Below are 14264 nucleotides of genomic sequence, written 5' to 3' on the forward strand. Positions count from 1 at the left end.
TCAAGGTTTTACTGCTAACCTACAAAGCATTACATGGGCTTGCTCCTACCTATCTTTCCGATTTGGTCTTGCCGTACATACCTACACGTACGCTACGGTCACAAGACGCAGGCCTCGTAATTGTCCCTAGAATTTCTAAGCAAATGGCTTGAGGTAGGGCTTTCTCCTATAGAGCTCCATTTTTATGGAATGGTCTGCCTACCCATGTGAGAGACGCAGACTCAGTCTCAACCTTTAAGTCTTTACTGAAGACTCATCTCTTCAGTAGGTCCTATGATTGAGTGTAGTCTGGCCCAGGGGTGTGAAGGTGAACGGAAAGGCTGGAGCAACGAACCGCCCTTGCTGTCTCTGCCTGGCCGGTTCCCCTCTCTCCACTGGGATTCTCTGCCTCTACCCCTCTTACAGGGGCCGAGTCACTGGCTTACTGGTGCTCTTCCATGCCGTCCCTAGGAGGGGTGCGTCACTTGAGTGGGTTGAGTCACTGACGTGGTCTTCCTGTCTGGGTTGGCGCCCCCCCTTGGGCTGTGCCGTGGCAGAGATCTTTGTGGGCTATACTCGGCCTTGTCCCGGGATGGTATGTTGGTGGTTGGAAATATCCCTCCAGTGGTGTGGGGGCTGTGCTTTGGCAAAGTGGGTGGGGTTATATCCTGCCTGTTTGGCCCTGTCCGGGGGTTTCATCGGATGGGGCCACAGTGTCTCCTGACCCCTCCTGTCTCAGCCTCCAGTATTTATGCTGCAGTAGTTTATGTGTCGGGGGGCTAGGGTCAGTCTGTCACATCTGGAGTATTTCTCTTGTCTTTTCCGGTGTCCTGTGTGAATTTAAATATGCTCTCTCTAATTCTCTCTTTCTCTCTTTCTGTCTTTCTCTCGGAGGACCTGAGCCCTAGGACCATGCCTCAGGACTACCTGGCTTGATGACTCCTTGCTGTCCCCAGTTCACCTGGCCGTGCTGCTGCTCCAGTTCCAACTGTTCTGCCTGCAGCTATGGAACCCTGACCTGTTCACCGGACGTGCTACCTGTCCCAGACCTGCTGTTTTCAACTCTCTAGAGACAGCAGGAGCGGTAGAGATACTCTCAAAGATCGGCTATGAAAAAGCCAACTGACACTTACTCTTGTGTTACTGACTTGTTGCACCCTCGACAACTACTATGATTATTATTATTTGACCATGCTGGTCATTTATGAACATTTGAACATCTTGGCCATGTGCTGTTATAATCTCCACCCGGCACAGCCAGAAGAGGACTGGCCACCCCTCATAGCCTGGTTCCTCTCTAGGTTTCTTCCTAGGTTCTGGCCTTTCTAGGGAGTTTTTCCTAGCCACCGTGCTTCTACACCTGCATTGCTTGCTGTTTGGGGTTTTAGGCTGGGTTTCTGTATAGCACTTTGAGATATCAGCTGATATAAGAAGGGCTAAAGAAATAAATTTGATTTGATTTAGTGTATATACTGTATATAAGGTTAGTATAGTGTATATAAGGTTAGTATACTGTATATACTGTATATAAGGTTAATATAGTGTATATACTGTATATAAGGTTAGTATACTGTATATAAGGTTAGTGTACTGTATATAAGGTTAGTATACTGTATATAAGGTTAGTATACTGTATATAAGGTTAGTATACTGTATATACTGTATATAAGGTTAGTATAGTGTATATAAGGTTAGTATACTGTATATACTGTATATAAGGTTAGTATAGTGTATATACTGTATATAAGGTTAGTATACTGTATATAAGGTTAGTGTACTGTATATAAGGCTAGTATACTGTATATACTGTATATAAGGTTAGTATACTGTATATAAGGTTAGTATACTGTATATAAGGTTAGTATACTGTATATACTGTATATAAGGTTAGTATACTGTATATAAGGTTAGTATACTGTATATAAGGTTAGTATACTGTATATACTGTATATAAGGTTAGTATACTGTATGTAAGGTTAGTATACTGTATATACTGTATATAAGGTTAGTATACTGTATATAAGGTTAGTATTCTGTATATACTGTATATAAGGTTAGTATACTGTATATAAGGTTAGTATACTGTATATACTGTATATAAGGTTAGTATACTGTATGTAAGGTTAGTATACTGTATATACTGTATATAAGGTTAGTATACTGTATATAAGGTTAGTATACTGTATATACTGTATATAAGGTTAGTATACTGTATATAAGGTTAGTATACTGTATATACTGTATATAAGGTTAGTATACTGTATATACTGTATATAAGGTTAGTATAGTGTATATAGTGTATATACTGTATATAAGGTTAGTATACTGTATATAAGGTTAGTATACTGTATATACTGTATATAAGGTTAGTATAGTGTATATACTGTATATAAGGTTAGTATACTGTATATAAGGTTAGTATACTGTATATACTGTATATAAGGTTAGTATAGTGTATATACTGTATATAAGGTTAGTATAGTGTATATACTGTATATAAGGTTAGTATAGTGTATATAGTGTATATAAGGTTAGTATACTGTATATAAGGTTAGTATACTGTATATAAGGTTAGTATTCTGTATATACTGTATATAAGGTTAGTGTACTGTATATAAGGTTAGTATACTGTATATAAGGTTAGTATTCTGTATATACTGTATATAAGGTTAGTATAGTTTATATACTGTATATACTGTATATAAGGTTAGTATACTGTATATAAGGTTACTATACTATATATAGTGTATATAAGGTTAGTATTCTGTATATAAGGTTACTATACTATATATAGTGTATATAGTGTATATAAGGTTACTATACTATATATAGTGTATATAAGGTTAGTATACTGTATATAAGGTTAGTATTCTGTATATAAGGTTAGTATACTGTATATAGTGTAAATACTGTATATAAGGTTAGTATTCTGTATATACTGTATATACTGTATATAAGGTTAGTATAGTTTATATACTGTATATTCTGTGTATAAGGTTAGTATAGTGTATATAGTGTATATAAGGTTACTATACTATATATAGTGTGTATATACTGTATATAAGGTTAGTATAGTGTATATAGTGTATATAAGGTTAGTATAGTGTATATAAGGTTAGTATAGTGTATATAGTGTATATACTGTATATAAGGTTAGTATAGTGTATATAGTGTATATAAGGCTAGTATAGTGTATATAGTGTATATAAGGTTAGTGTTCTGTATATAAGGTTAGTATACTGTATATAAGGTTAGTATACTGTATATAAGGTTAGTATACTGTATATAAGGTTAGTATAGTGTATATAGTGTATATAAGGTTAGTGTTCTGTATATAAGGTTAGTATAGTGTATATAGTGTATATAAGGTTACTATACTATATATAGTGTATATAGTGTATATAAGGCTAGTATAGTGTATATACTGTATATACTGTAAATACTGTAAATGTCTACTGAAAGTTTGGGGAAAATGAAAATAAGATTCAAATTAGAAGAAAAAAAAACAATCAACCCCCAATTCAGACTGCAGGGTTCAGGGTTTAGGGTTTAGGGTTTAGGGTTCAGGGTTTAGGGTTTAGGGTTCAGGGTTTAGGGTTCAGGGTTTAGGGTTTAGGGTTCAGGGTTCAGGGTTCAGGGTTTAGGGTTTAGGGTTTAGGGTTCAGGGTTCAGGGTTCAGGGTTCAGGGTTTAGGGTTCAGGGTTTAGGGTTCAGGGTTCAGGGTTCAGGGTTTAGGGTTTAGGGTTCAGGGTTTAGGGTTTAGGGTTCAGGGTTTAGGGTTTAGGGTTCAGGGTTTAGGGTTTAGGGTTCAGGGTTTAGGGTTTAGGGTTTAGGGTTTAGGGTTCAGGGTTCAGGGTTTAGGGTTCAGGGTTTAGGGTTTAGGGTTCAGGGTTTAGGGTTCAGGGTTTAGGGTTCAGGGTTTAGGGTTCAGGGTTTAGGGTGGCATTAGACACACACACAATCAGACTTCTGTAGAATGACCCAGATCGGTGACAGGGTTTAGGGTTTAGGGTTTAGGGTGGCATTAGACACACACCATCAGACTTCTGTAGAATGACCCAGATCGGTGACAGGGTTTAGGGTTCAGGGTTTAGCGTTTAGGGTGGCATTAGACACACACAATCAGACTTCTGTAGAATGACCCAGATCGGTGACAGGGTTTAGGGTTTAGGGTGGCATTAGACACACACCATCAGACTTCTGTAGAATGACCCAGATCGGTGATAGGGTTTAGGGTTCAGGGTTTAGGGTGGCATTAGACACACACCATCAGACTTCTGTATAATGACCCAGATCGGTGACAGGGTTTAGGGTTTAGGGTGGCATTAGACACACACCATGTCTCAGATACATCTCTCACCTTCTGAACAACAGCCCTGATGTTGTCCACATACAGAGTCACATAGTCTCTATGGTAGCGGGGTTGCTGGGCAACAGGGATGCCGAACCAATCAGTGGCCAGGGCCGCCTCATTCTCGTTGTTCCCACTCCACACGATGACCGACGGGTGGGACTTTAAGCGCCTCACCTGATTGGGGCGAGGAAACAGGAAGGAACACGTGTTATAACATGTTAACAAAAACATGCTATAATCAGGAAATGAGTCATCGTAATCAATATTAACATAGATCAAGGCCTTGTCCAGGGGATGCCACATCAAGCTGCCACATGCTACAGAAACAGGAGATTTGCAGAGTGCTCTACGGGGCCATGGAGGCCTGGACAAAGCTACTAACATCAACCCTGTAGTGTGTAGCTCACCTGTTGGCCAACCTCCTCTCTGACCGTCTCTATGAAGTCAGGATCAGTGGGGTACATGGCACAGGCAAACATGAAGTCCTGCCAAATCTAAGGACAGACAAGGTATCGGTGAAAAAGTACAATTTGTGACGAAGACAAAGGAGAAAGAGTACCAGTCAGTCAGTTACCATAATTCCCATCTCGTCACAGAGAGAGTAGAACAGGTCCTGTTCATAGACACCTCCACCCCAGACCCTGAGAGCGTTCATATTGGCGTCCACGGACGACTGTAGAAGGTTCCTCACACTGAAACAGAATACGGCTGTAGTCAACGGTTAGGCTGTAGTCAACGGTTAGGCTGTAGTCAACGGTTAGGCTGTAGTCAACGGTTAGGATGTAGTCAACGGTTAGGCTGTAGTCAACGGTTAGGCTGTAGTCAACGGTTAGGCTGTAGTCAACGGTTAGGCTGTAGTCAACGGTTAGGCTGTAGTCAACGACTAACTGGTGTCTGTTGAAATCGATCAGGTTACAGCGAGGGGTTTGTGTAATTGTAATTCTCTCCGGTCTGAGGCGTTGGGGGGAGAGAGGGTGGTTGCTAAGCTGATATATATATATATATTGGGGTTTTAAAGATGTTTAAAACATGGATTATTTACCTAATTTGATTTAGAATTTTAGGACAACCTTTAGGAATAAAATTAAAAAAGATGTATTTAAGTATAGATTTTGGGCTTTTTACTACTAAAGCACATAGAAAAGCATTGAGTAACACATTCAGAGATGACAAAAAGAACAGTAAAAAAAATGAATTGTCGGGGAAAAAAAGGGTTTGAAGTATCTGCAGTAAACACATATTAAATAACCCCTTCTTTGGGTAAACACAAAGCTACCTTCATACTTCCATTAATATGTATGGGCTACCTTCATTTACATTTTAGTCATTTAGCAGACGCTCTTATCCAGAGCGACTTACAGTAGTGAATGCATACGTTTCATACATTTTCTTTCTCCGTACTGGTCCGTCCGTGGGAATCGAACCCACAACCCTGGCGTTGCAAACACCATGCTCTACCAACTGAGCCACACGGGACCTTCAGACTAAGGTTTAATATCTAATGTTCCACAGTGGGGTCCCAAACGGTCCGGACGCTACAGACGTTTACATGACAAGACTCATTTTCGGGATGTCCTCTGGTCTGATAAACACCTCTCTGTCACCTTTCACCTCAGATGGGATGTCTCCTGGTCTGATAAACACCACTCTGTCACCTTTCACCTCAGATGGGATGTCTCTTGGTCTGATAAACACCTCTCTGTCACCTTTCACCTCAGATGGGATGTCTCCTGGTCTGATAAACACCTCTCTGTCACCTTTCACCTCAGATGGGATGTCTCCTGGTCTGACAAACACCTCTCTGTCACCTTTCACCTCAGATGGGATGTCTCCTGGTCTGATAAACACCTCTCTGTCACCTTTCACCTCAGATGGGATGTCTCCTGGTCTGATAAACACCTCTCTGTCACCTTTCACCTCAGATGGGATGTCTCCTGGTCTGACCAACACCGCTCTGTCACCTTTCACCTCAGATGGGATGTCTCCTGGTCTGACCAACACCTCTCTGTCACCTTTCACCCCAGATGGGATGTCTCCTGGTCTGACCAACACCGCTCTGTCACCTTTCACCTCAGATGGGATGTCTCCTGGTCTGATAAACACCACTCTGTCACCTTTCACCTCAGATGGGATGTCTCTTGGTCTGATAAACACCTCTCTGTCACCTTTCACCTCAGATGGGATGTCTCCTGGTCTGATAAACACCACTCTGTCACCTTTCACCTCAGATGGGATGTCTCCTGGTCTGATAAACACCTCTCTGTCACCTTTCACCTCAGATGGGATGTCTCCTGGTCTGACAAACACCTCTCTGTCACCTTTCACCTCAGATGGGATGTCTCCTGGTCTGATAAACACCTCTCTGTCACCTTTCACCTCAGATGGGATGTCTCCTGGTCTGATAAACACCTCTCTGTCACCTTTCACCTCAGATGGGATGTCTCCTGGTCTGACAAACACCTCTCTGTTACCTTTCACCTCAGATGGGATGTCTCCTGGTCTGACCAACACCACTCTGTCACCTTTCACCTCAGATGGGATGTCTCCTGGTCTGACCAACACCGCTCTGTCACCTTTCACCTCAGATGGGATGTCTCCTGGTCTGACCAACACCTCTCTGTCACCTTTCACCCCAGATGGGATGTCTCCTGGTCTGACCAACACCGCTCTGTCACCTTTCACCTCAGATGGGATGTCTCCTGGTCTGATAAACACCTCTCTGTCACCTTTCACCTCAGATGGGATGTCTCTTGGTCTGATAAACACCTCTCTGTCACCTTTCACCTCAGATGGGATGTCTCTTGGTCTGATAAACACCTCTCTGTCACCTTTCACCTCAGATGGGATGTCTCCTGGTCTGATAAACACCTCTCTGTCACCTTTCACCTCAGATGGGATGTCTCCTGGTCTGACCAACACCGCTCTGTCACCTTTCACCTCAGATGGGATGTCTCCTGGTCTGACAAACACCTCTCTGTCACCTTTCACCTCAGATGGGATGTCTCCTGGTCTGACAAACACCTCTCTGTCACCTTTCACCCCAGATGGGATGTCTCCTGGTCTGACCAACACCTCTCTAGCTCTGTCACCTTTCACCTCAGATGGGATGTCTCTTGGTCTGATAAACACCTCTCTGTCACCTTTCACCTCAGATGGGATGTCTCCTGGTCTGATAAACACCTCTCTGTCACCTTTCACCTCAGATGGGATGTCTCCTGGTCTGACCAACACCGCTCTGTCACCTTTCACCTCAGATGGGATGTCTCCTGGTCTGACAAACACCTCTCTAGCTCTGTCACCTTTCACCTCAGATGGGATGTCTCCTGGTCTGACAAACACCACTCTGTCACCTTTCACCCCAGATGGGATGTCTCCTGGTCTGACCAACACCTCTCTAGCTCTGTCACCTTTCACCTCAGATGGGATGTCTCTTGGTCTGATAAACACCTCTCTGTCACCTTTCACCTCAGATGGGATGTCTCCTGGTCTGACAAACACCTCTCTGTCACCTTTCACCTCAGATGGGGAAGTGCAACACTGGCAGATGCGGTGGATTGAGACTCATCCAATGCAAAACCCCCCAGATATCTCTTATTTAAACTGACAGGTTTTGAAGGGGATAATTTTTTTTTGTGTGAAGTAACTTAGACTGACGCACCGGTGTGTTAAATCAGAAAACTAAAGTCTTGTTGGAATCATAATGTAAACATAATGTCGTTGTAATGTGGCCGTTTGAAATATACAAAACACATCCCATCTTAGAAGTATTTAATGACTGAAAGCTTGATATCATGATTAAGACCAAACACACGAGTGTGTGTGTTTACGTGTGTGTGTGTGTGTGTGTGTGTGTGTGTGTGTGTGTGTGTGTGTGTGTGTTTACGTGTGTGTGTGTGTGTGTGTGTGTGTGTGTGTGTGTGTGTGTTTACGTGTGTGTGTGTGTGTGTGTGTGTGTGTGTGTGTGTTTGAGTCCAGTGTGTGTGTGTGGGTTTGAGTCTAGTGTGTGTGTGTGTGTGTGTGTGTGTGTGTGTGTTTACGTGTGTGTGTGTGTGTGTGTGTGTGTGTGTGTGTGTGTGTGTGTGTGTGTGTGTGTGTGTTTGAGTCCAGTGTGTGTGTGTGGGTTTGAGTCTAGTGTGTGTGTGTGTGTGTGTGTGTGTGTGTGTGTGTGTGTGTGTGTGTGTGTGTGTGTGTGTGTGTGTGTGTGTGTGTTTACGTGTGTGTGTGTGTGTGTGTGTGTGTGTGTGTGTGTGTGTGTGTGTGTGTGTGTGTGTGTTTACGTGTGTGTGTGTGTGTGTGTGTGTGTGTGTGTGTGTGTGTGTGTGTGTGTGTGTGTTTGAGTCCAGTGTGTGTGTGTGGGTTTGAGTCTAGTGTGTGTGTGTGTGTGTGTGTGTGTGTGTGTGTGTGTGTGTTTACGTGTGTTTACGTGTGTGTGTGTGTGTGTGTGTGTGTGTGTGTGTGTGTGTGTGTGTGTGTGTGTGTGTGTGTGTGTGTGTGTTTGAGTCCAGTGTGTGTGTGTGGGTTTGAGTCTAGTGTGTGTGTGTGTGTGTGTGTGTGTGTGTGTGTGTGTGTGTGTGTGTGTGTGTGTGTGTGTGTGTGTGTGTGTGTGTGTTTGAGTCCAGTGTGTGTGTGTGGGTTTGAGTCTAGTGTGTGTGTGTGTGTGTGTGTGTGTGTGTTTACGTGTGTGTGTGTGTGTGTGTGTGTGTGTGTGTGTGTGTGTGTGTGTGTGTGTGTGTTACGTGTGTGTGTGTGTGTGTGTGTGTGTGTGTGTGTGTGTTTACGTGTGTGTGTGTGTGGTGTGTGTGTGTGTGTGTGTGTTTGAGTCCAGTGTGTGTGTGTGGGTTTGAGTCTAGTGTGTGTGTGTGTGTGTGTGTGTGTGTGTGTGTTTACGTGTGTGTGTGTGTGTGTGTGTGTGTGTGTGTGTGTGTGTGTGTGTGTGTGTGTGTTTGAGTCCAGTGTGTGTGTGTGGGTTTGAGTCTAGGGGGGGGGGGGTGTGTGTGTGTGTGTGTGTGTGTGTGTGTGTGTGTGTGTGTGTGTGTGTTTACGGGGTGTGTGTGTGTGTGTGTGTGTGTGTGTGTGTGTGTGTGTGTGTGTGTGTGTGTGTGTGTGTGTGTGTTTGAGTCCAGTGTGTGTGTGTGGGTTTGAGTCTAGTGTGTGTGTGTGTGTGTGTGTGTGTGTGTGTGTGTGTGTGTGTGTGTGTGTGTGTGTGTGTGTGTGTGTGTGTGTGTGTGTGTGTGTGTGTGTGTGTGTGTGTGTGTGTGTGTGTGTGTGTGTGTGTGTGTGTGTGTGTGTGTGTGTGTGTCTCACTCAGCAGGGCTGACCAGGTCCTGAAGGGCGTGAGCTGGGATCCAGTTTGAACCCTTCAGGAAGATGGGCTTCTTGTTGACCCGGAAGTAGAAACTCAGCCCAGGGGAACCAGCGATTGGCTCCTGGACCAGCTCTACTGTACGGAAATACACCTTGGGATTAATACAGAGAGACTGTTAAATACACCTGGACACAGAGAGACTGTTAAATACACCTGGACACAGAGAGACTGTTAAATACACCTGGACACAGAGAGACTGTTAAATACACCTGGACACAGAGAGGCTGTTAAATACACCTGGAGACAGAGAGACTGTTAAATACACCTGGACACAGAGAGACTGTTAAATACACCTGGAGACAGAGAGGCTGTTAAATACACCTGGACACAGAGAGGCTGTTAAATACACCTGGACACAGAGAGGCTGTTAAATACACCTGGACACAGAGAGACTGTTAAATACACCTGGACACAGAGAGGCTGTTAAATACACCTGGACACAGAGAGACTGTTAAATACACCTGGACACAGAGAGGCTGTTAAATACACCTGGACACAGAGAGACTGTTAAATACACCTGGACACAGAGAGACTGTTAAATACACCTGGACACAGAGAGACTGTTAAATACACCTGGACACAGAGAGACTGTTAAATACACCTGGACACAGAGAGGCTGTTAAATACACCTGGACACAGAGAGACTGTTAAATACACCTGGACACAGAGAGGCTGTTAAATACACCTGGAGACAGAGAGACTGTTAAATACACCTGGACACAGAGAGACTGTTAAATACACCTGGACACAGAGAGACTGTTAAATACACCTGGACACAGAGAGACTGTTAAATACACCTGGAGACAGAGAGACTGTTAAATACACCTGGACACAGAGAGGCTGTTAAATACACCTGGACACAGAGAGACTGTTAAATACACCTGGACACAGAGAGACTGTTAAATACACCTGGACACAGAGAGACTGTTAAATACACCTGGAGACAGAGAGGCTGTTAAATACACCTGGACACAGAGAGGCTGTTAAATACACCTGGAGACAGAGAGACTGTTAAATACACCTGGACACAGAGAGACTGTTAAATACACCTGGACACAGAGAGGCTGTTAAATACACCTGGACACAGAGAGGCTGTTAAATACACCTGGACACAGAGAGACTGTTAAATACACCTGGAGACAGAGAGGCTGTTAAATACACCTGGACACAGAGAGACTGTTAAATACACCTGGACACAGAGAGGCTGTTAAATACACCTGGACACAGAGAGGCTGTTAAATACACCTGGACACAGAGAGACTGTTAAATACACCTGGACACAGAGAGACTGTTAAATACACCTGGACACAGAGAGGCTGTTAAATACACCTGGACACAGAGAGACTGTTAAATACACCTGGACACAGAGAGGCTGTTAAATACACCTGGAGACAGAGAGACTGTTAAATACACCTGGACACAGAGAGGCTGTTAAATACACCTGGACACAGAGAGGCTGTTAAATACACCTGGACACAGAGAGACTGTTAAATACACCTGGACACAGAGAGACTGTTAAATACACCTGGACACAGAGAGGCTGTTAAATACACCTGGAGACAGAGAGACTGTTAAATACACCTGGAGACAGAGAGGCTGTTAAATACACCTGGACACAGAGAGACTGTTAAATACACCTGGACACAGAGAGGCTGTTAAATACACCTGGACACAGAGAGGCTGTTAAATACACCTGGACACAGAGAGACTGTTAAATACACCTGGACACAGAGAGACTGTTAAATACACCTGGACACAGAGAGGCTGTTAAATACACCTGGACACAGAGAGACTGTTAAATACACCTGGACACAGAGAGGCTGTTAAATACACCTGGAGACAGAGAGACTGTTAAATACACCTGGACACAGAGAGGCTGTTAAATACACCTGGACACAGAGAGGCTGTTAAATACACCTGGACACAGAGAGACTGTTAAATACACCTGGACACAGAGAGGCTGTTAAATACACCTGGAGACAGAGAGACTGTTAAATACACCTGGACACAGAGAGGCTGTTAAATACACCTGGAGACAGAGAGACTGTTAAATACACCTGGACACAGAGAGACTGTTAAATACACCTGGACACAGAGAGACTGTTAAATACACCTGGACACAGAGAGACTGTTAAATACACCTGGAGACAGAGAGACTGTTAAATACACCTGGACACAGAGAGGCTGTTAAATACACCTGGACACAGAGAGACTGTTAAATACACCTGGAGACAGAGAGACTGTTAAATACACCTGGACACAGAGAGGCTGTTAAATACACCTGGAGACAGAGAGACTGTTAAATACACCTGGACACAGAGAGACTGTTAAATACACCTGGAGACAGAGAGGCTGTTAAATACACCTGGAGACAGAGAGACTGTTAAATACACCTGGAGACAGAGAGGCTGTTAAATACACCTGGACACAGAGAGACTGTTAAATACACCTGGACACAGAGAGACTGTTAAATACACCTGGACACAGAGAGGCTGTTAAATACACCTGGAGACAGAGAGACTGTTAAATACACCTGGACACAGAGAGACTGTTAAATACACCTGGACACAGAGAGACTGTTAAATACACCTGGAGACAGAGAGACTGTTAAATACACCTGGACACAGAGAGGCTGTTAAATACACCTGGACACAGAGAGACTGTTAAATACACCTGGACACAGAGAGGCTGTTAAATACACCTGGAGACAGAGAGACTGTTAAATACACCTGGACACAGAGAGACTGTTAAATACACCTGGACACAGAGAGACTGTTAAATACACCTGGACACAGAGAGACTGTTAAATACACCTGGACACAGAGAGGCTGTTAAATACACCTGGACACAGAGAGGCTGTTAAATACACCTGGAGACAGAGAGACTGTTAAATACACCTGGACACAGAGAGGCTGTTAAATACACCTGGACACAGAGAGACTGTTAAATACACCTGGACACAGAGAGACTGTTAAATACACCTGGAGACAGAGAGGCTGTTAAATACACCTGGACACAGAGAGACTGTTAAATACACCTGGAGACAGAGAGGCTGTTAAATACACCTGGACACAGAGAGACTGTTAAATACACCTGGAGACAGAGAGACTGTTAAATACACCTGGACACAGAGAGACTGTTAAATACACCTGGACACAGAGAGGCTGTTAAATACACCTGGAGACAGAGAGACTGTTAAATACACCTGGAGACAGAGAGACTGTTAAATACACCTGGAGACAGAGAGACTGTTAAATACACCTGGACACAGAGAGGCTGTTAAATACACCTGGACACAGAGAGACTGTTAAATACACCTGGACACAGAGAGACTGTTAAATACACCTGGACTCAGAGAGACTGTTAAATACACCTGGACACAGATCGCCAGTGAAGATTTTAGCATTCTGTCTAGTGTAACCAGGTCAGCTAAATACTACTACTTACATTAAATCAGATTAATTTACACTTTGAGGGAGAGGAGAGAGGACTGGAGACCATGAGAAGACAGAGGACTGGAGACAGTGAGAAGACAGAGGACTGGAGACAGTGAGAAGACAGAGGACTGGAGACAGTGAGAAGACAGAGGACTGGAGACAGTGAGAAGACAGATGACTGGAGACCGTGAGCAGACAGAGGACTGGAGACAGTGAGAGGACTGGAGACAGTGATAAGACAGAGGACTGGAGACAGTGAGAAGACAGAGGACTGGAGACCATGAGAAGTTAGAGGACTGGAGACCGTGAGAAGACAAGAGGACTGGAGACAGTGAGAAGACAGAGGACTGGAGACAGTGAGAAGACAGAGGACTGGAGACCGTGAGAAGACAGAGGACTGGAGATAGTGAGAAGACAGAGGACTGGAGATAGTGAGAAGACAGAGGACTGGAAACAGTGAGAAGACAGAGGACTGGAGACAGTGAGAAGACAGAGGACTGGAGATAGTGAGAAGACAGAGGACTGGAGATAGTGAGAAGACAGAGGACTGGAGATAGTGAGAAGACAGAGGACTGGAAACAGTGAGAAGACAGAGGACTGGAGACCGTGAGAAGACAGAGGACTGGAGATAGTGAGAAGACAGAGGACTGGAGATAGTGAGAAGACAGAGGACTGGAAACAGTGAGAAGACAGAGGACTGGAGACCGTGAGAAGACAGAGGACTGGAGACCGTGAGAAGACAGAGGACTGGAGAGGAGTAGAGATGTTGAGGTCTGACCTGTGTGTCTGTCCTGAGTATGGCTGCTCCCTCCAGCATGGTTCCTCTCACACTGAGATGATAGGAGTGCTGCTCACCATGGCCACTGGGCCACCACAGCTTCACCGGGTTACTCTACCACACACACACACACACACACACACACACACACACACACACACACACACACACACACACACACACACACACACACACACACACACACACACACACACACACACACACACACACACACACACACACACACACACACACACACACACACACAGACACACACACACTAAACATTTACCTCAGCACGATGAAAAACAGAGACATGCTAAAACCCTGATATTCAGAGGTCATTTCAGT

The 14264-nt window shown here is 44.2% G+C and overlaps 1 protein-coding gene across 2 annotated transcripts in view; it reads right to left on the reverse strand.

The window, feature by feature from the left end:
- The window catches only part of manba (mannosidase, beta A, lysosomal), a 52008-nt gene that overhangs the window by 25272 nt on the left and 12472 nt on the right, over nucleotides 1–14264 (reverse strand). For both annotated transcript variants that reach the window (XM_045703893.2, XM_045703937.2), the window contains 5 exons: nucleotides 13914–14027; nucleotides 9638–9789; nucleotides 4908–5025; nucleotides 4741–4827; nucleotides 4340–4507 (listed from right to left, as the gene is read on the reverse strand). In XM_045703893.2, coding sequence (XP_045559849.1) covers nucleotides 4340–4507; nucleotides 4741–4827; nucleotides 4908–5025; nucleotides 9638–9789; nucleotides 13914–14027 — 639 coding nt within the window. The remainder of the gene's footprint in view (nucleotides 1–4339; nucleotides 4508–4740; nucleotides 4828–4907; nucleotides 5026–9637; nucleotides 9790–13913; nucleotides 14028–14264) is intronic.

This window comes from Salmo salar, chromosome 01 (assembly GCF_965601325.2).
Source record: "Salmo salar chromosome 01, fSalSal1, whole genome shotgun sequence".
NCBI lineage: Eukaryota > Metazoa > Chordata > Actinopteri > Salmoniformes > Salmonidae > Salmo > Salmo salar.